This window comes from Enhydra lutris, unplaced genomic scaffold (genome assembly GCF_002288905.1).
Source record: "Enhydra lutris kenyoni isolate GAN:26980312 unplaced genomic scaffold, ASM228890v2 scaffoldscaffold21, whole genome shotgun sequence".
Taxonomy (NCBI): Eukaryota; Metazoa; Chordata; class Mammalia; order Carnivora; family Mustelidae; genus Enhydra; species Enhydra lutris.
In genome coordinates, this window is record NW_019154105.1 from 69,531,559 (window position 1) to 69,554,167 (window position 22,609).

General features: G+C 48.2%; 1 protein-coding gene across 1 annotated transcript in view; it reads right to left on the bottom strand.

The window, feature by feature from the left end:
- Positions 1-261: 261 nt before the first annotated feature.
- The window catches only part of LOC111148941 (polycomb group ring finger 3), a 52,254-nt gene continuing 29,906 nt past the window's right edge, over positions 262-22,609 (bottom strand). The window contains exons 7-11 of the mRNA XM_022505770.1: positions 17,669-17,779; positions 16,797-16,885; positions 11,330-11,467; positions 4,539-4,619; positions 262-4,157 (exon numbers count right to left, since the gene is read on the bottom strand). Of these exons, the coding sequence (XP_022361478.1) occupies positions 4,110-4,157; positions 4,539-4,619; positions 11,330-11,467; positions 16,797-16,885; positions 17,669-17,779 (467 nt within the window). The 3' untranslated portion in view covers positions 262-4,109. The remainder of the gene's footprint in view (positions 4,158-4,538; positions 4,620-11,329; positions 11,468-16,796; positions 16,886-17,668; positions 17,780-22,609) is intronic.

Consider the following 22,609-nt stretch of genomic DNA (forward strand, 5'->3'; position numbering starts at 1 on the left):
CCGCGTGAAGCGGGAAAAGGGAGTTAATCTGTGCGGGTTCAGGACAGGGTGAAGCAGAGAATGGTGTGAGGGGTGTGTCCTTCAGACACTACCAACGTCTGTGGTGTTTTCATCATACCGTAGTAGACAACAGATCATCCACCGTATGCTCTTACAAATATTTGACATTATCTACAAAAAAGCCCCACAAAACCCCCAAAAAACCAAAAGCCAAGTATTTTAGATTATAAATTTCCAGTCTGAAAGAATTTTAGGTAAGTTTTTCTTTTGCTTTTATTACAAGCATATAATATTAATTGGCAAAACACTGAGTACAAGCTTCACTATCATAAAATCAAAACATTTAAGCAATATTCCAAAAAAGATTTTAGACAAAAACTAGCCACCAATAGTACAAAAATTACACACCAACACAAAGCATAAAAAATGTAAACTTTCAAATTAAACAGTCAAAAATATGTATCTGCATTGACATCTCAGTAAACCGCAACACATGTGACGGTCAGGCTAACGGTGGCTCACACCCCTGGACCCTTCATCATTTGGGGAAAAATGGTTTCCTTAGACCCAATTAAATTGTCGGAATAGACATTCACACTAATGCTACACACATTTTAGGGGACACTCAAACGTCAGTCCATCCTTCAGATGTGCTCATGGATGTGGTGACCCACATGCAATGCAAGTGGAGGGTGGGGGGGGTGGGTTGCGCAGGCAGAGCCTCCTTAGTGGGCTGGTGGCTGGCCGTGCCACCTGGGTCCCTGCCTGGCAGGGACAGAACCTTTGCAAAATTATGGTTAGTGTGAATAATGGTTTTCTAATCTACTTATCCCAATTTCTGTAGTTTGTTGAAATACCAAGGCAGAGAAACCCACTGGCTTATCACGCAAAGGTCACACGTGATGTGCTGGAGTGTTAATGATTTCCTGAGGAAACAGAGAAACTGGGTATTTTCTGATTTGGCTACCTGCGCTGTTTACTTTCAACATCTTGCGAGCGTATCTAATATTCACGTATAAAGTAGAAATCAGCTGGCTCGTTCCTAGAACAATCGATCCAATGACACATTTTAAATTGCTCTAAAATGCCCGCCTGTGAGCTCTGAGGAAAAAATGAAACGAATTTCTAAAGACTTCACCACAAGGAGGCATCAGAGGCCGCACGACCCAGAGGGCTTGGGCCGCAGGGGGAGTAGCACCGTCCCATGTATGGTCGATACGCGGTGGCATATCCAGGGCTGTGAGCATGCAGGGTCTGAAGACGGGGGACCTGGGGCGGCCACACAGTGCTTGGCAGCTGCCTGCCCGGTCATGCGCCCTCAGATGTTGTGGACAGGTGTTTTCGCACGGGGCACACACACAAACCATCCCCAAACAGTGTTCTTGGAACAACAGTGAGAAGGAAAAACCAAATAGCTGAATGCACATATTTTGAAATTCCACCGACATTCCCTTTCGATTTAGCAGAAGAGATGCGACATTACAATTTAAACAGATATCTAATAAATGCATCTTGGAACCTATCGCACAAAAGCATGAACGATGCTCTTCATCTATATGAAACAAAAACGTACAAATTAAAAGCTACTCAAAGTAAAAAGAAGAAGCTTGCAAAACATGTCACAATTTCATTTTATATGCCTGTAAATAAAGCTGGACCACGGAAACCAAACAATTGGATGGGAAAATATGATAGAAGGCTTAAAATAGAATAAATAATTTTATAAAGTTAAGTTTTCTTTTTTTTAACCCCCCAAATCTTAAATTCAATATTATATATTCTATCTGAATTTTCTATCTTCATGAGAACTGCACGTAGTGAGCCCGCATGCTGGGGAGCGGGTCCCACTGCCGTTGATGGTGACGCAGGAAGGTGACTGAATAGCATGTGTGTTATTACCAGCGTCAACAGTCGTGAAGACCACTTCACAGGAACTCCGTCTGTTACAAAAGAAACTGATCCTGGCTTGCATGCTGGAAAAAACAAAACTCAACCTTTCGAGGTGAAATGAAAGTGTGCCAGTGGGGAGGGGACCACAGAAGTCGCCCTGGGACACGGGCTCTGGGCTCCCGTCTGCCGAGGGCTGCGGGTCCCTGGGGCCGCCCTGCAGTGAAGACAGTCTGCATGAGGAATCTTAGAAAAATAGTAGGTCTGCAGCTGAGGTTTTGTCAGGGTAACACGATTACAAAAGGGGGTCACGGGTGGGTCAGCAGCCAGCCGGCGGTGTGAGCGCTGGCCCTGACCACCTCCACCTGTGTATCGAAATACATCCACTTAGCACCATAGCAAATTCAAGTGATTCCAAAGATAGCTACAAAGTCACAAATATCTATTAGGAGATTCTGACAGCGACACTCAGTCTGACCTGAACTGTGAGTTGATATCGTTTGAATTTGGATGCTTACACTGTGGGACCCTCCCCTCCACCGCCGCCCAGGAGAACAGCCGAGTTCCAACGCCAGAGCCCAGACCGCACCATGCTTAGTGTGGCTTCAGCAACAATGTGTATGTTGAGGTAGACAGGTCATATGCACTCATACACACCTACTCAGTGACCCTCGTGGAGCGATCTGCAGACGTGATTCGGACGGACAGCAAGCTAGCGAACTGAACACGGCAAACAGCACCGGGGGTGAAGGGGCTTCAGGGAGGGGTGACTGGTGACCAATTCCTAACAGAACCTGCTTCGAGGCTTCTAAAAGGCCTTATGTTAGAATCACTTGGATTGAATTAATTTGAATGGTTTTCTTGTCACCAAGATTAGGTCTCACGTATATAACAGAAAAGGAAACAGAAAAAACCCCACCATAACATTCAAAGCAAATGTGAGAAGAAATTCCAGACAGGATGGTGACACATTCTATGAACAAAGGAGGTGGGTGGCTGCGGCTGCCTGGGGGTGACTGAGGACGAGGGGGAGGAACCCAGAGCTCACAGACAAATGGACGGTGCGGGCAGACGGAGAGGACAAGGATGGCCACAGAACCCCAGAACACTTTCACGACCCCGGAAAATGGCTGCTTTCTCCTCCTGCCTTTCCATGTTCCCAGTTACTGTTTTAAAGGGACAAATACTTAATGTGCCATCAGAGTTTATTCACTAATCCCACAAAAATGTTAACACCTGGGAGGAGAAAGGGGTAGACAAAGTGTGTGCTGCCTGTGACTGGCATTTCAGGTCACCAAGGAACTAAAAGAGCAGCCAGCAGGCTGCTCCGAAGCTCGCTGGAGGGTACCCCCCCCCAACACCCCCGTCCACGGGGCAGCATGGGGTGGACATGGCGGGAACCTCAGTCTGCACGCCCCGGGTGCCAGCCCTCCTCTGACTGACGGCACCTTCTCAGGGAGACCCTATACAATGCCACCACCTCTCTCTTCAGCACGATGAACCCGGGAAAGAATTAAGTGGGGAAGTTAAGTTCCTGAAGGGTCAGAGCCCTATTGAACACCAGTCCCGTCTGAGAACAAGAACGGCTCTGCAAACCAGCATTAAGCTGGCCAAGCCACCTCTGATCTGCCCTGTGGGGAGCGCCCATGTCTGGGGAGCAGCAGGTGGAGCCCCCCACCTCACCTCGGGGCCTCAGAGCCCAGAGCCCCAGGCCAGGCAGGGGAGCTATGGGCTTGTCACGGTTCCTAACGTGGTGGATGATGAAATACCGCGCCGAACTCATAGAATTAATGGAATGGTTTTAAATTAACCCTTTATATACCTTCTGAGTCTTCAGGAAGCTAAAGGCAACATAAATATTGTCATTCACCATGGAGAGAGATTTTTCAATAACTTAGGAAGGGTTCAGTAAATGTACAAGGATTTTTGAGGCTAGCATGAACCCTAATTCATAAACGCAACGGAAATGACCGGATTTCCAAGGCCCGGGAAGCAAGCACAGGTCGCCTGGCCACCATGTTTACCATCTGGTCTGTGAGAGGCGCTCCTTCTGCCGCTGAGACTGTGAAGTGTTTCGTTGTCTTGTAACCGTGGTGCTGGTAGTGTCTTGCTGAGTGTGAATTCTCTCATACAAAAGTTATAAATACTCTCTATTCAGAAGTCTGGTCCCCACGACACCCGCAGGTGGCACGGAGGGCAGCAGAGCCGGCCCAGGGCTAGGCTCAGAGCAGGTCCATCTTGGGTCTGTAGTGGAGCAGGAGCGGCGCCTTCTGTAAGACAAAGTTAAGAGAGTCAGCCACCAGCCACGCGGATGGCCCCCCTTCCTGGGGCCCAGGCGACCTGGGGCCTGTGCACACCTGCTGCCCCACCTGGTCCCGCTAGCTGTCACCCCCGCTCCAGGCTGCCCCTCAAGTCAGGGTCCTGCCATCTGCTTCCTGCATCGGTGAGGGTCCCCCGCACCCTCTGAATGCAGCAGCCCACCACAGGGTGGTCAGGGGATGGAGCCACCCGTGTGGCTGCAGCATGGATGGCAGCACAATGATTGTCTTTCACAATGCTGTGACAGTTACTTCTAAGCTCTTAGTTGAAAAATATGCACAGAAAAGTAGTTGCCATTTGCAGCCAACAACCCAACCTTTCCAAAGTCTCACCTTGAATCTCCATCTTGTGACAACCACAAATTTGAGTGTGTGGTCCTTGCCCAGGATTTCCTCGTTGCATAAAATGTCCAGCTGGTGGGAGAAGAAGGCTTCAGTCAGGGTGCCAAGGGCACGGCGCTTGGCACATCTGCCCCCTCGGCCACGCTGGTTATGCCAGTTGGGCCACACGATGTCAGTTGCCTGTGGGGGGGGGCGTGTCCTGTCTCCAGGTGGCACAGGTGGGGACTGCTCAGAAGGCTCCACCCCAACCCACCTGAGGGCCAGGAGCATCTGGCGCCTGGGGAGGTCCACACTCACCATGGCCCCCCCAGGGCCCTCAGCTGTGGTTACCACACTGCATCTGTCTCCCTACCTTGGTCCATTCTTGGCCAAGTTTGTCCCTCTTATCTCAGTGGAAAAAGTAAATGGGCTCTTCAGATAGTCTTTTTCCTTTTTTTTTTTTTTTTTTGTAAGATCGTATTTATTTATTTAAGAGAAGCATGCAGATGGTGGGGAGGGCCAGAGGGAAGGAGAGAGGAGAGAGAGAGAAAGAGAGGGAAAAGCAGACTCCCCACTGAGTAGACAGCCTGATGTGGGATTTAATCCCAGGATGATGGGATCATTACCTGAGCTAAAGGCAGATGCTTAATGAGTGAGCCACCCAGGCACTCCTTTCCTTTCTTTTAAAAAAAGACTATTTTTAGAGCAGTTTGAGGGTGAGAGCACCAAGGAGGGCAGAGAGAGATGTCCCATGCACCCCAGTCCCCCGTGAGCCACATCCGCACCGGAGCGGACATCCCTTATGGTGGACCAGTCTCCACAGACACGACACCATCACCCAGAGTCCACAGATGACATCGGGGTTCCCCCTAGGGGGGGACGTTCTATGGGTCTGGATGAGGGCATCAGGACAGGCCCCCACTGCAGTATCATCGAGTTGCTTCCCGGCCCCCCCATGCCCCGTGCTCCCCGTTCACCCTCCTCTCCCCAGCCCCGACAACTGTAGGTCTTGTCACTGTCCCCGTGGTTCTGCCCTTCCCAGGATGTCCCACAGCTGGAATCCTGCTGCGTCTTTCCTTAGTGACGTGCATTTAAGGCTCCTCCGTGTCTCTTCACGCCTTGGGTGCTCGTTTCTCATGAAAATGAGTAATAGGTCTGCGTGGAGCACAGCTAATTCACCCACTCACACATGGAAGGACGTCTTGGTGGTTCTCAGGTTTTGGCGATTGTGAAGAAAGCTGCTGTAAACAATGGTGTGCAGGTTTTCGTGTGGACGTAAGGTTTCAGTTAATTCGGGGGAACCCCACGGAGTGGGACTGCTGGGCCACATGGTGAAAGTATTTAGTTTTATAAGAAACGGCTAAATTGTCTCCACCAGCCGTGGACAGGAGTCCCTGTTGCTCCACACCCTTGCCAGCATGTGGTGGTCAGAGTTCTGGATTTTGGCCGTTCTGACAGGTGTGAAGTGGTGTCTCATTGTTTGAATTTGTTTCCCTGATGACAAATGATGCTGACTCAGATGGTCTTTTAAACTGCTCCCTCAGGGCAAGGGGAAGAAGGCTCTTGCGTTTGCAGGAGGGCTGGGCTGGGGAGAACACTTGGGGAGGCCGGGGGCTGGCTCTGAACCCCACCTCCCCCAGGCAGGCCCCTCCCACACGCCGACCCTCTGGATGACCTCATCATGACCCTGGGCTCCAAATGGCTCCACATGCCAAGGACCCCAACCTTAACCAGGGGCCCTGACACTCACCTCTTTGTTCACTTTCCACTGTGCAGGGGCAGTAGCCACAGCAGCCTGTCCCCAGAGGCCGTCCACCCAGGAGCACAGCCCGAATTTGCTCCCCACTTGCAGCCCCACCGGAGAGACCAGCAAATCATTTTGGCTATCTCAGTATCAGTCTCCACGGCTGCCCTGAAACCCCACTGCTGGGGGGTTGAAAACTACAGACTGAACCTCTCAGAGTCCCGCCTGAAGCCAGTGGGCCACATCCCTCCAGCTCTGCTCCATCCGCTCAGCTTTGCGCTAGCTCCGGGCCTCAGACCGCCTTCCGCCTCTCTTTGTGTGTTATCAAGAGTTCATTCCTTTTTTTTTTTAATGTGGTAAAATACACGTAAAATTTACCATTTTATCATCCAAAATGTTGCAAACAGCCCCACCCTCTACCTCCAGAACTTTTCTTCCCAAACTGCCCCCAAGAAACACTAGCTCCCCATCTCTCCCTGTCCCCCAGCCCGACATCCACCAAGCACACTCTGTCTCTATGATCTGACTCCTCTGGGGACTCACAGAAGTGGGGTCACACAGTGTCGTTCCTTTGTGGTTGCTCATGTCACTGAGCACAGTGTCCTTGGGGTCCATCCTGGTGGGGGCAGGTGTCAGAATGTCATTCCTGTTTAAGGCTGGAGAATGTTCCATTGTGTGGATTGTATGTCCATTTTGTTTATCCGCTCATCCATCCATCCATCCATCCTTCTATCTCTCCATCAGCCTATCCTGTCTATCCTCTTATCCATCCATCATCTGTCCCTCTATCCATCCGTCTGTCCATCATCCCTCAATCCACCCATTCATCCATCCATCCTTCTATCTCTCTATCCATCCACCCATCCGTCCATCCATTTGTCTGTCCATCCATCCTCCCATCTGTCAATCATCTATCCATCCATCCGACCGTCTGTCCATCCACCCGTCCGCAGACACTAGGGTGCCTCCCTGTCTCAGCTGTGGTGCATAACGCTGCCATGATCATGGTGGTGCCAGCATCTCATTAAGACCCCGCTTTCCATTCTCCGGGGAACACACCCAGATGTGGAATTGCTGGATGATACAGTGATTGTACGTTTAATTTTTTGAGGACCGTCCACACTGTTTTCCAGAGTGGTTGCACCATTTTACACTCCATCACCTCCCCCCCGCGAATGGTGCACAGGGTCCTGTTTCCCCATATCCTCGCCATCTTTTACTTTCTTGTTATTCACTCATTTTTTTACAGTAGCCATCCTAATAGGTATGAGGAGGTTCTCACTGTAGTTTTGATTTGCATTTTCCCTAACAGTGATACTGAGCACCCTTTCATGGCTATTGGCTGTTTGTGTCTTCTTTGGAGAAATGTCTAATCTCTTTGCCCATTTTAAAATCAGGTTGTACGATTCTTTTATGCTATGTTTTAAGAGTTCTCTGTATATTCAGGATAGTAATCCATTATCAGATGTATGGCTTGCAAATAATTTCTCACATTCTGTATAAAATTTTTTCATTTTCAGAAAGTCCAATTTGTCTATTTTTTAAATTTTGTGACTGTGCCTTTACTGCCCCATCTAAGAAATCATTGCCAAATCCACTGTCATGAAGCTTTTGTCCTATGTGTTCTTCTAAGAGCTTTACTGTTTTAGGTCTGACATTTAGGTCCTTGATCTACTTTAAGTTAACTTTTGCATATGGTGTGAGGTAGGGATCCAACACCATTCTTTTGCATGGTGATGTTTTTTTAGCACCATTTGTTGAAATGACTATCCTTTCCCCACTAAGTGGTCTTGGTACCTTTGTTGAACATCACTTGACCACATACAGAAGGGTTCATTTCTGGACTCTCTATTCAATTCCATTGATCTAGATGTCTGTCTTTATGCCAGTATCACACTTTTTTACTAATGTAGCTTTATAGTAAAAGTTTTGAAATTAGGAAGCGTGGTTCCTCCAGTTATGTTCTTTTTCAGGATTGTTTTGGGTACTCAGGGTCCACAGATATTTAATAAAATTTAGGATTGGTTTTTAAGTTTTTGCAAAAAGATCATTGGGATTTTGATAGGGATTACTCTAACTATAGACTGTTTAGGTAGTATTAACATTTTAACAACATCAAGTCTTCCAATCCATCAACTTGGGATACGTTTCCATTTATTTATGCCTTCTTTAATTCCTTGCAGCAATTTTTGTAGTTTTTATTGTATAAGTCTTTCACTTCCTTGATTAATTCCTAAGTATTTTATTCTTTTTGATGCAATTATAAATTAAATTTTCTTTTATAATTTCCTTTTCAGATTATTCATGGCTAATGTGCAGAAATCCAGCTGATTTTTGTGTTGATTTTGTGTCTTGCCACCTTACTGAATGAATTTATTAGTTCTAACGTGTGTGTGTGTGTGTGTGTGTGTGTGTGTGTGTGTGTAATCTTTGGCATTTTCTACATGTAAGATCATATCATCTGCAGACAGAAATAATTTTAATTCTTCCTTTTCAATTTGGATGTGTTTTATATATTCTTCCTCCCTAACTGCTCTGGCTAGAACATCCAGTCCCATGTTGGATAGAAGTGGTGAAAGCAGCATCCCTACTTTGGTCCTGATCTTAAAGAAAACACTGTAAGTCTTTCATCAGTGAGTCTGATGCTTGTAGTGGGTTTTCATATATGGCTTTTATTTTCATGTGTCTTCCATTCCTAGTTTGTTGAGTTTTTTTTTTTTTTTTTTTTTTTTTTTTTTTTTTAAATCATGAAGGGTATTGAATTTTGTCAAATGCTTTGCAGACCTACATCAGTTGAGATGATCATGTGGTTTCCCTCTCCATCCTGTTGCTGGGACATATTACCCTGATCAGTTTTTGTATGTTGAACCACAGTTTCATTTCAGAAATACCCACTTTGTCGTGCTATATAGTCCTTGTAACATGCTGCTGAATTCTGTTTGCTAGTATTTCATGGAGGATTTTTGCATCTGTGCTCATCATGGATGTTGGTCTATAGTTTTCTGTTCCTACAGTGTCTCTGTCCAACTTTGATATCAGGGTAAGGCTGGCCCCATAGAATGAGCTGGGAAGTTTCTCTCCCCTTCAGTTTTTGGGAAAAGTTGGGGAAGGATTGGTGTTAATTCTTCTTTAAGTAGAAGTCACCTATGAAGCCATCCGGTCCTGAGCTTTGCTCTCTTGGGGATTTCTGATTACTGGTTCAGTCTTCTTACCAGTCGTAGGTCTGTTCAGACTTTCTGCATCTCTGTGATGCAGTCTTGGTAGGTTCTGTGTTTCCAGGAATTTGTCAACTTATCTAGGTTTTCCTATTTGCTGGTATACAATGGTTCACAGTGTTCTCTGACAATCCCTTTTATTTCTGTAGAATTGGTAATAATGCCTCTGCTTTCATTTTAGATTTTAATAATTTGTCTTTATTCTTAATTCATTAGTCCAAAGTTTGTCAAAAATTTTTTAAAATATGGTTTTTAAAGATTTTATTTATTTGAGAGAGAGAGAGAGAGAGAACATAGAGGGGTGGGGGCAAGGGACAAGCAGACTCTGTGCTAAGCACAGAGCCTAATCCAGGGTTCAGTTCCACGACCCGGAGATCATACCCCAAGCTGAAATCAAGGCTTAACCAACTGAGCCACCCAGGCGCCCTGTCAATTTTATTGACCTTTTCAAAGAACTGCTGAATTTCTCTATTGTTTTTCTGTTTTCTATTCCATTTATTTTTGCTTTAATCTTTAGTATTTCTTTCTTTCTGCTAGATTTGGGTTTAGTTTGTTCTTTTTCTAGTTTTTCAAGTTGTAAATTTAGGTTGTTGATGAGATCTTTCTTGTTTTTAATGTAAGTATTGATAGCATCAATTTCCCCCTTCGCACTGCTTTTGCTATATTCCACAGATTTTGGTAAGTTATGTTTTCACTTTCATTTGTCTCTAAGTATTTTGCAATTTCTCTTGGATCCATCAGTTGTTTAAGTGTGTTAATTAGGGGTGCCTGGGTGGCTCAGTTGGCTAAGTGTTTGCCTTTGGCTCAGGTCATGATCGTGGGGTCCTGGGATCGAGTCCTGTGGGGGGCTCCCTGCTTGAAGGGGAGTCTGCTTCTCCCTCTCCCTCTGCTGCTCCCCATGCTTGTGTTCTTTCTTTCTCTCAAATAAATAAATACAATCTCTTTTAAAAAGTGTGCTGTTTAATTTCCACAGTTTTGTGAACTTTCCAGTTTTCCTTCTGTTACTGATTTCTAACTTAATGCTGCTGTAGTCAGAGAAGACAGTTTGTAAGATATCTTCCTTTTAAAATTGACTGAGGCAATTTGTGTCTGCTCTCCTCTTATAACGACCTTTGTCACTGAATTTAGGGCCCAGCTGGATATCTAGGATGATCTCTTCATCTCAGGATTCTCGACACACTGACGAAGACCTTTTTTCTAATAAAGTCATGTTCACATGTGCTGGGGGTTAGGAAATGGACACATCTTTCGGTGGGGGTCACCATTTAACCAAGTATGGTCTGCCTTCTGGTTCCTCAAATCCACATCTGTCCCATATGCAAAATATATTCACCCCATCCCAACATCTTAGCGTAAGTGCTGCTGCCTCAGGAATGCTCCCCAAGAATCTGAGCCAAGGTACTCACCCCAGCTGCCAGCCACCAACCCCTGTGCATACCAGAGGTGCGGACTTTCCTTCAATTCCTGTCATTTACCACAAAATACCTGAAAGTATTTTACCTTATCGACCTTCCCAACCATTTCACCCCCTACCCAGCCAATAACCCATTTGTGAAATTACAACGGTGTTTCTCTTCGAGAGCAAGGCCTTTCATACATCTCAGCCTCTCCCTGCCATCCCCAGTGCTGTCTCTCCTGTTAGGGGGCTCCCCATGCCCTCGTCTGGCCACACTGTGTCCCATCACACTATCTGGGAGCCCGCAAAACAAACCAAGATTTTTTTTTTTTCTGATTTAAAATCTCCAAAGATGTAAAAACAAAAAACCCCCGAAGACCTTTAGAAGTATCACTTCCACAAATGAGGAAAGATTTGCTACAGTTTCTGTTTGCGGTACAACTATTACCTCGTTGAAAGACGAAAGGTTAAGTTTTTTGGCGATGAACTTCTTCAAGTGCAGGACTGTTGCTTGGGCCGAGCAGCGGATCCACTTCCGTTTCAAGCCCCGCAGTTTGCTGCTGTTGCACTCCAGACAGATGCTCACCTGGGAGAGAAAGACAGGCTGGCAGGCCTCCCGGGGGGGTGGGGGGGCGTGCTGTGTGGCTCAGAGGCTCTCGGAGAAGCTACTCATTCCAGTAAATGTGACAACACTGGCTTTGTAAAATCAGAAATCTGTTTTGACCTCAACACTGGAAGAGGGCTTTACTTTAATTGTTGTATACACATTATCTTAAAATCTCTATTTACCGTTTTGTGAAATATAATCTAACACTTTTAATTCTGTTTTATGAACATAGTACTTCAAAGTGAATCTGAGAATTATTTATTCATTGTACACACGGCGCTGGTCTCAGAGGGAAATGGACACAGACTGCAGCCCCGTCCTGAGCTTCTCCCCGAGCCCCATCCCATGGGCTATGCAGAGCGCTCTGTTGGCGTGATGAGGAAGAACATGCAGCCAGTAGGGACAGGTACGCCTGACTCTGCATGAATGTGCCCAGGAAAGCTTTGTAAGGAAGCAGTAGGATGCCTGGCCTTGCCACAGGATGGCAAAGTCACTAGAGAAGAAAGGACTCTGGGCTCAGGAAAAAAACCAGAAGCAAAGGCACAAAGTTTGATAGTTCAGTTACCTCTTAGACAATCAACAGTTCAGTGGGGTCACAGTACAGGGCGTGTGACAAGGGAATGCAATGTAACTAAGTAAAAGGGATTCTGGGACCAGGGGGTACCCGACAGATGCAAAAGGAAGGATCCCCAGGCCACGCAGGACTGCTGAGAAGGCCCGCTCAATACAGCACTCATGAATGAATCCTTTTCCAGTAGCAGCCACAAAAAATGGCACTGTCAGACCCCCCAAAATTCTGATAAAAGAATTAACAAAGGAGGGGTGCCTGGGTGGCTTAGATGGCTGAGCAGCCAACTCTTGATTTCAGCTCAGGTCATGATCTCAGTGTTGTGACACTGAGCCCTGAGTCGGGCTCTGCACTGGCCGTGGAGACTGCTTGAGATTCTGTCTCTCCCTCTGCCCCTCCCCCCTTGCCTCACGATCTCTCTCAAAAGAAAAAAAAAAAAAAAAGAATGGAGGAATTAACTGAAATACATATGTCTAAAAATTATTAGAGATAAAAAGAAGGAATTAAAAACATAATACACTCTGAATAAAAAACCAGGCAGGTATAAAAAAGATAACCAAATACAACCGGTAAAAACTCAGTGGGTGACTGAACCACAGATGAGTCTCAGCAGAACACAGACCAAGTTCATGAAAGATCAACTTGAGGAGATTACCTAAAAGAAGTAGAGAGCAAGATATCCATTAAAATAACAAAACAAAGAAAGGGTGAGGGGGGAAGAGACTGAGGGGGTCTAACACACACATAACAGAAATTCTGAAGGAAGAAGGGAGAACAAGGGAAAGGCAAAATTTAAGTTATGACTAAGGATCAAAACGATGGAGCACAAAAACTCTCAATTTAGGAAGCAAAGACACCAAAACAAGAGACATGAAGGAAAGCTACACCGGCAGGGATGGATGTGGGGAAGGGGCCAGGAAGGCGCAGTAGGTGGGCCTCCAGACGCAGCCGCTGTGCCTGGAAAGTGCAGCAGGAAGCAGAGAAGTGACGACTCAAGAGTGAGGATGAAATGAAACAGATGAGGAGAGGGGACCCTGGTCTGGGAGGGAGATTGGAGCAGCCGTGGGCAGGTGAGCAGGTGGGCAGGCAGGCCCCCTCTAGTTCTATCCGGATTGTTCAGTGAGTGTGGCCGGCTGCTTTCTAGTTTTTATTTGGAAGAGCGAAGGGGCGTGATTAGTCAAGATAATTTTGAGAAAGAAAAATAAGGGGTATATGCCCCATCAGAAGCCACAGCTTCACAGGTAAAATAATTAAATAATTGCAACTCGGTAAATTCCTTGGGGTTTAGGCACAAGGGGAGACAGGAGCAGTGGCACAGAACACAACTGACCCCAGCACGGATGGAAGGCTCTTATCAGACAGGTGAGGAGGGCCTATTAGCCAATGCTGATGAGCCAGCTAGTCAACCTGGAGGAAAAGAGACTTAACCTCCTCTCCAGCTGCACTCAAATCACCTGCTGGTGGCTTATAACCTCACTGTAAAAAGTAAAACTTTAAAATATTTTACAAGAAAACGTAGGAGAACATATTTATGACCTTGGGGTGGGGAAATTTCTTGAGATAACGGTAAGAAACACTAATGAATTTCATTACTTTGAGACTGCAAAGTTCTAAATACTGATGAGTCCATGCCAGAGCCTCAAGGCTGAGCACAGTTACCGGGGGCAAGCAGCGGCGGCAAGCAGGCCCCAGAAAACTCAAGGAGGCATGTCAGACTGCCCAGTATACACAGTCCATGACAGAATAAGTAACTTGATAAAAAGTGGAGGTCCCAAGAGAACCAGGAGACATTTGAAAAGACGCTCAACACCACTGGTACACACACGAAGACAGCAGTGAGGACAACCAGGCGTCATGTCCGGGAGCAGCGAGTCCAGTCTGGGACAGGTGCAAGGAGACCTGGCTGGCCATGCCAGTCGGCCCCTCAGGTGTCTGAGCACCAGAGGGACCAGGACACCGGACAGAAAGGTGAGTGAGCAATGACACAGCGTCGCCCTGCATACCATGGCCTGTGCACAGAGTACATAGCAACACTATGTGGCAACATCATGCATCCCCAAATTCTCGGAAATATAATTGCAACTGAAAGAAGTCAGCTGTAGAAAGACACACGTTCTCGTTTCCTATGGTTTACGGCTACACACACAGATGTACACACAAACCTAGTGACACAGCCCAGCACACAGTTCTCTGTTCACTGGGCACAGGAGCCCCAAGCCCTGTGTCCTTCTCCCCAGTTGACCAGCGTGTCCCACAGGCTCCCTTTCTCACGTGTCCCCAGTCACCCCACTGCTCGAGCCACAGATGCTGCCTGGTCGCCTTCCCATCTGGGGAGCCCTGGCCTCCCCGAGTCTTCTGCTCTGCTGAGGGTTCCACACTCACTGACTCCTCCCTCCTCAGCCGGCCCTGCTGCAAGGCCCTGCTCCACCCCACCCTCCCTCCCTCTTGACATCCCTGCGCTGACCTGCACATCTTCCCTCGCAGATGCTGCCTGCCTCCCCCTGCTCACCAGCTGGGAGCAGGGTAGGGCCCAGACAGGGTGGGTGCTCAGGGTTTGTGGGGTGGTGCCCAGTCTCCCCACTCCACTGTCCCACAGGGCTGAGGCCACCCCCTCGGCCACCAGCACAGCACAGGTGCACACCGCACTCGGCATCCCCCAAACCTGGGGGGGGGGCGCGCAGGCATCTCCAGACTGGCCCTGGCTCCTCCTCTCTGGGGCCTGGACATCATACCCAGCCATGCTGGGCTCAGCGTGTGCTTCCCAAGTGAGCAGGGAGTGGGGCTGTGGCCATGCTGCCCGATGGTTCGAAGCTCTCACAACCCTCCTGTGGCTGTTTGTGCAGGGACCCCACAGGTCAACGGCACCTCTGGGGATGGACAGCCCATTTGCTCAAAAGCAGGCAAATGTGGGCCTTATAGGAGGGCCAAATTCTTCCTAAAAGTAGGTGTATATTCTAATTTTCTTATGTTTACTCTAGTGACTCACCAGTGTACCAGAATCTGTGCTTTCCTCCAGGCCCACCTGGGAGCAGCCCAGGGTGGGTGCCGTCCTGTCCCATGGGCAGAGAGAAACGTGCTCTGGACAAGGGTGGGAACAGGGACAAAGGCAGAGGGCAGAAGGGGCAGCGAGAGGGTTAGGGCACTGAGCCATCAAGGTGTCTGAGCAACACTTCCAGCGGATAGAAACACCACAGGTGCTCTATAAGGAATAAATTCAGAATCGCGCCAGGCATTAGGATTCTCTGCTGAACAAATACCTAGGACTGCAGCCCAGCCACAGTTCAAGAGCAGTAAACCCTGAGGAGCACCGAGTGTCAGCGTTGGGCCTGAGGACTCCGGCCTGCTAATGTCTCAGACTTGGGGCTCGCACTTCTCTTAGCTGTTTTTCTTTTTCTTTTGCTCATGCTTAGTGTGAAAAGTGCACAATTCAGTCAAGTCATCTGAGTGACAGAAGAAGGAAGTGTTTGTCTTCAAAGTTATTCCGAATTTTGAATCTGACACCCAGCCACAGTATCATGCAGCCCCGTGTGGGAAACACGGAGGGACTCAGAGTTCATTATGCACACACCCTCTCTGAAAAGACGTGAAGAGGGATGCTCGGCCCCTCCAGAAGAAACATAGACTCCACAAAACAGGAAGATGGGATAAACCCAACAGTATGAGCAAAAGCGCACACAAACCCATACTACCTTTTGTTAAATCTGAATAATTATTGGGGCACCTGGTGGCTCAGTCACTGAGCATCCAACTCTTGGTTTTGGCTCCGGTTGTGAGAAGCACGGAGGGGAGTCTGTCTGAGCTTTTCCCTGTCCCTCTGGCCTTCCCTGCACCCCCGCAGGCGCTCTCTCTCCAGTACATAAATAAATCTTTCTAAAATAACCTAATACCTGATTATTCAGGTTTTTTTTCTTATGTTTTTCCATAACGTTTCAGTGGCTTCATTTAGCCTCACACAATTTCTTACTAGAATATTCTTAAGTTTTTCTCAGTCCCGTGATGAGGCCCCCCCACACCTGCTGAGACTGAGATGACCTCATCCCCTGACATGCGACAACAAGTTCTACCACTGCCCCCGCTGACAGTCTTAGGTTATGTGAGACAACAGGGTGACGCGAGAGGGACAGCGTTCTGCTGTGTCACACACATCTCGGTCTGTCTCAGTGAGTGCCCGGAGTCCTCCGAGCCATGCTGAGTAACAGCTGAGACTGTGCACTTTCCTGTCTTTCATGTTAACAAGATGATTCTAATTTCGGTATGATGACTGTGAGAGCTTCTCAGGCAGGGTATCCTATGGAAAGGCCCAGTACCGTGTGTATGAGATTGGATCAGAAGCTTTTACAGCATCTCTGTGACTGTTTCCTTCTCCTTTTTGCGTGGCGGATGCACAGATCCCTCAATGCCGCGTTGTTTCCTTTCCTCTAACACAGGCAGGACTGCAGCTCTTGATACTGTATGTGCAGGTGCACAGAACGCCTGACATGGGATTAGCCCACCTGGCAGTAGTGTGCAGACGGTGAACTTCAATTGTTTTATATTTAAAATGTTTTATAGTGAGCACTTACCACTTTGGCAATTAAAAAGAAAAGATAAAGAAGGACAATGTAAGGAAACATGTTGACATTTGAACGTGTCGACTTTCTTGGCTACTTGGCCTTTACTCTGTAAACGGAGGAAACACCCCCTGGGGCAGTTGGGGTTGTCTGAAGCCCACCACAGTGCACACACAGCGGCAGCACCCACCTGCTCGTCACTTCTGTGGTAGTCATTGTCCTCCTCCTGCTTCTCTTCTGCTGCTTCTTTGTTCGAACTGTCATCTGCTTTGGTTTCACCTTTCAGCAATAACAGGAGATATTATATTACGAAACCCAGAATGTCAAACCATTTTTTTTTTAACTGTACACTATACTCAAAATGCTATAAAAATTCATTCAAATAAGACAGTTGCACCTTCAAAAGGATATGAAATTGGGGAGAGCTGGACAGGGCACCTGTTAAAACACGGTGTCTCTTCAAGTGTGTCTACAAGGACAGAGCAGGCAAAGGCTGGTGGGGGCAGTGAAAGGGGCAGAGAAACCGTCGTACCCAATACTACTCAATGCTTAATACACCAACTACCGACTAGAAGCACAGGGCCCCTACAGTCTTTATCATTCCAACACTGCTTTTACAAGTAAGTGGCTGGGACAAGACCCCTGGCTTCCCAAACAGCCCCCGACTGCCTCCCTCTGCCTCCACAGGGGTACAGCATGCAGACCCTGCCTTTCCTCGGGACCAGACAGGACCTCTCCTTTCTTCTAACATTGTTAGACATACACAGGGTGGTCTAGAAACTTCTCAGGAACCCCTGTGGGTCACTAGAAAAACACCCTGGCATGAAATACTTGAATAATTTGTTTTAATATGTACCAACTTGAAAATACCACTAATTTTACACTGAAGCAGGACAAACTGAAGGGAAGTCTCAGGAGGCCCCCCTCTGTCTTCTGTTTCTCAGCTGGGCCCCAGAAACTCCCAGGTTGTACCACAAACTACGGAGGGGGCACAGGGCATCCTGAGAAAGGGGTCCATACCAAAGCCCGCCCTTGGCTGCAGGCACGCCGGAGCCCACTCACCGTTCCGATGGGGATCTAGGTGCTGTTTTGCAGAACAGGTCTCCCCCTTGATATCTCCAGGCACTTCCATGCCTAACTTGTGGTAGAATTCCCTCTGTTTCCTCATTTCCGCTATTGAAAATGAATACATACTCTTAATCTTAAGAAGGCAGTGAATCACATGAAAATTCTGCTCACAAATGTCATGTGAAGCGAACAACAGATCTGGATCTGGGGGGTTTTGACGGCTGCCACTAACGAGAAGACAACTCTGGACTGTCACCCTCTGAACCTCAGAGCCGTGGGGCCCTGACTGGAGGACGCACCGGGCACCAGGCTGAAACTGCCAGCACAAGGGCATGGGGACACACAGACCCCTGACCGCAAGCTGCAGGCCACTCCCCACCCTCAGACCCAAGACTGCCATTCTCAGCACAGGGCGTCTGCTCAATGTTCTGGGACTCCTCAGTGGCCCACACACAGGACCCGCGGACCGCTGGGCGGCTCAGTGACAGACTCGGGCTTTCTGGCACTGCCCGCATCCGAGTGCTGCTGACATGCAGTGTCCTCTCCCAGCTACAGAGGGCCACCCCGGGGTGCCAGGCACGGGGTAAAGAGTGGCCCCTGGTGTCTGTGGCACGCCATCACAGCTCACAGAATCCTGGGGAGGCAGTGGAGCTGCCCCTCAACCCGCAGGAAGGTTCCTTTGGGGGCAGAAGCCACGCCACCACACTGCCTTCCAGTCCCCTCCTCAGAAGTGATGTCAGCCAGCACCCCCACTCCCTGGGTTTGGCAGGCCAGTTGCTGCCGGCTGCACCAGAGGAAGCCCCCCCCCCGTGTAGAGTGGCGGCCAGGCCAGGAGAGGGCAGGGGCAGCAGGCTGAAAGGCCGACTCTGAGCAGAAAAGGATTGTAAACCATACACCCAGACAACGAAGCAATTAGTCATTGCTTGGGGCCCCACGGCAGGCAGCAAACAAACTTTAAACCCAAGCAGCTCAAACTAATAGCCTGTAATTCACTCTATGAAAAACACTTCTGTATACTTAACCCCGTAACACTCTGTTGCACTTTTTACCTGCACCTGTGTCCTCCCCATAGCATGAGCTCCATGGGGCCAGGAATACGTCTTGGTCACAACCTGGACCTGCACGATGCTCCGCATGACCGATCCTGCAGGAGCACATGGGTGCAGGGGGACAACAGGCTCAGGCACAAAGTGGCCGCCCCTCAGAACTAAAGGGATGGCTCTACTGCCTAGAGGGGACATGGGGTGCTGGAACCATATACGGCAAAGTGCCAAACCAGAAGACTGGTCTGGAAAATTTGGGATTAGCTCAGAAAGAAATGAAATAGACATATCCAAGCTAGTTCAGCAATAAAGGTGTGAAGAGTAGGGCTTGACGGCGTGAGGCCACTCCCACCAGCTTCTCCAAGTACAGCGCGGTCCCGCCCACAGCGCGCAAGAGTTCTCGCCTAACGCGCAAATGACGCTGTTTCCAATACCTTGTTTTAATTGTCATTAAAATTTTTTCACCTCTCAGAGTGAAGGGGATATTGAAATTAATACTCCATGTCAGGAACAGATCAGCACACAAATGTCCCTTGGGGTAAATTTTCAGCAAGGTAACTTGCTATTTAAAGCTATTTAAAAACTTAACCGCTGGCCCCCAAAATTCTGCCGGTAATCTGTCCTAAAGAATAACCACCCTAGTGCATAAGGACAGGGGGAGGCACACAGTCCCTGGGGCCTTATTCACAACACTGAAGGGCCAGAAACAAGTCTGAACGGGGGCTGGGCCAGCCAGAAGGGCGAGGCCAAGAAAGCCTCAGAATCCTTCTCACCACTCCATCCGAGATGCCACCCACTACGGACAGTCAACATGTGAGATAAACCTAATGTATCTGCTACCCTGGGATAAGGCCTTCTGCTTAGTAGAATACCATGTAGCCACTAAAAATGATACATATTGGGGGCATCTGGGGGCCTCAATTGGTTAAGTGACCGACTCTTGATCTCAGCTCAGGTCTTGATCTCAGGGTTGTGAGTTGAAACCCCACATTGGGCTCCATGCTGGGTGTGGAGCCCACTTAAAAAAAAAAAAAAGATACAAGTCACATATTTTTTTAAAGATTTAGTTATTTATTTTAGGGAGAGAGTGAGCGTGAGAGGAAGCAAGCACATGTGTGAGTGAGGGGAGGGGCAGAGAGAGAGGGAAAGGGAAAGAATTTTAAGTAGACTCTCCACTGAGCACAGAGCCTGGTGCAGGGTTCGATCCCACAACCCTGAGATTATGACCTGAGCCTAAGTCATGAGTCTAACACACAACCGAATGAGCCACCAGGCGCCCCAAGGTCCTATTATTGGTGTGGAACAAGCACAGTAGGTCATCATGGAAAAGACTATGTAGCATGATCTTGTTTTTTATAAAAATTACAATTTTATAATTTATAAAATAATACATTTTATAAAATAAATTTATAAATAAAAATAAATAAACTTATAAAATAATAAATTTTATAAAATAGTTTTATAAAATTTTATAAAAATTACAGATCCTGGTGTAACTAGGATCTAGGAGAATCCAGGGCAGTGATAAACGCAGGCCATACTGGGCCCGAGTCCATGTCCTTCCCTGGCGCTCTCAGTGCCTCCTCAATGACGTGGGCACGTATGGGGTCCCATGGCCGACTTCACACTCAGGTTGAAACCCACTCCCCCTGCCCCCGGATCCGGCCTGAGACGAGGACATTCACGTGCACCACTCAGACCGAACACCCCATGTGGAGGACTAGCCCGGGGGCTGGCAAGCATCCCGTCGTTGGACGCAGCAGACACTGGGGCTGCATGAGCTATGCAGCAACACCGAGGTACGACATAGGCAGGTCTGGAACCGGGGAGAAGGCAAATGTTTTATGTAAGTATGAGTACATTCTGGCTCTTATTTTGAATAAACTGTCATCTGTCAGATGAAGAAAAAAGCTCCACTTTACCTTCACGATCCCTTCTTTGATGCTCTTCCTTCTTTCATGTGGGTCAAAGTTTCCAACCTCTGGCACCTCCTCATCTTGGAAGAACTTCTTACGCAGTCCGACAAGTTCCCGAGACCTCTGGCTCCCAGAGAAGCTATTTTTCCTTGCCTTCTGCAGAACACACAACTCTGGCCAGTGGTTTCTTCTCTCAACACCAAACACTGTACTTTCCGGTCTCCTTGCTGGCGTGGCTTTGGAGAAGCCAGGTGGATTTTTACCTTTGCTCCTCTGTAATAAGGTGTTTTCTCCCTCTGCCTCATTTAGTTTGATTACTCTGTAGCTGGAAAATGATATGCATAGGTCTCGCGTTTCTGGCACTGATCCTGACTGGTGTTCTCTGAGCGTCCGGGGTCCAGGGTTTGGTGCCCGATGTTAGTTTGGGGAAAATCTCAGTCATGATCAGCTCACGCGTTTCTGCTGTTCCTTCTCTCTCTCCTCTGCTTCTTGTGTTCCTGTCCCATGTACGGTACACCTTTGCGGCAGTCGCTCACCCTTGAAGACTCTGATTTTGGTTAGCTTTTGTTGACAGAACCCTAAACAAGTCGTGTTACTAATTAGCCCAAGGCTTTCTTTATTTCTGCTACTACGGTTTTATGTCTGGCATTTCTTTTTGTGTCTTCCTTAGGGTTTCCGTCCTTCTGCTTACACTGCCCAGCTATTCTGGTCCACGTTACCCATTGGAGCCTTTAGCATATTTGTTGCGTTTGTTTTCAATTCCAGTCTGACAATTCCCACATCCCTGCCATGCCTGGTTCTGGTACTTGTTCTGTGTCCTGAAACTCCACTTCTGTCTTTCAGTGAGCCTTGTCATGTTTTCTGGTGAGCCAGCTGCGATGTGCCAGGGAGAGGCCTTCAGAGACATAGTGGGGGTGGGGAAGGGGAAGGGCTCTGTGATCCTCAGCCAGGGCCTCCACTCTGGGCTTGGTCAGCGTGTCCCAGCTGTGTTCTCGCGCTGTGGGTGGGAAGACCAGCTCCCCTCACTCAGCTAGTTTCCCCGGTGGGCAGGCCCTGGTAGAAGTGCTGCTGAATGGCTCCTCTTCTTCCCCTGCCGGAAGCACTGAGGGACCATGGCTGAGATCCTGGGGGCGAAGCTCATGATACCGGATCCTCCTGCAGGTTTCTCTCTCTGACTTGTCTGCATGGAGCCTCCAGCAATTCCTCAAGTACAGGCTTCTGGCCCTGTGCCAGTTCCCAGGGAGGGTTCCGCTCCCAAGTCTCTGCCCTGGGAAGCCGGGGCCCCCATATCCAGTTTCTCCAATCTTGGGGCAGCAGTTTCCCCTGTGTCCACCCTTTTTACAATCTAAGAAAAGTGGCTGATTTCTCAGTCTGTTCAGCTTATTTGTTAGGACAGAGTGGTGACTTCCAAGCTCTTTATGTGAGGAACTGGAAACCAGCAGTCATGAAACTTCAAAGTATGGTAAAACTATAATTGAGGACGGTTTTTTGTATCATAGGCTACTAACAAGAGAAACGGACTTCTTTTAGGGGGATGATATTTAATCGGGGTTAAAAGTTAGTGTTCCTTATCATCAAAACTGATTATACATGTTCATCTCAAATGAGATTTTACAAATTTTCATTTCTGAAAATGTCTTTTCATAGAAATGCTGGCATCAGTCCACAAGCACACGACCTCTTGGGCTCATGCATCAGTGAGGGGGTGCTCCCAGAACCCTGGGGGGCCTTTTCTCCCGGTGTCGTCCCTTGTGGCGCCATCACACTGAGGGCTCGTCGCTCCTCCTGGAGGGTGGACGGAAGCAGCACAGTCAGTGGACTCTGACATGTGGACTGAGGTCGAGGTCCTGGGCCTGTAGCCAGAGCTGAGAAAGCAAGGCTGCTCCCAGTCCATATGAGCTCGGAGATCTCCTGCCTCCTCTTGCTTCTGACAGCACCACGTCCAGAGGGCAGTGCCTCACCGCAGGGAGTCTGTG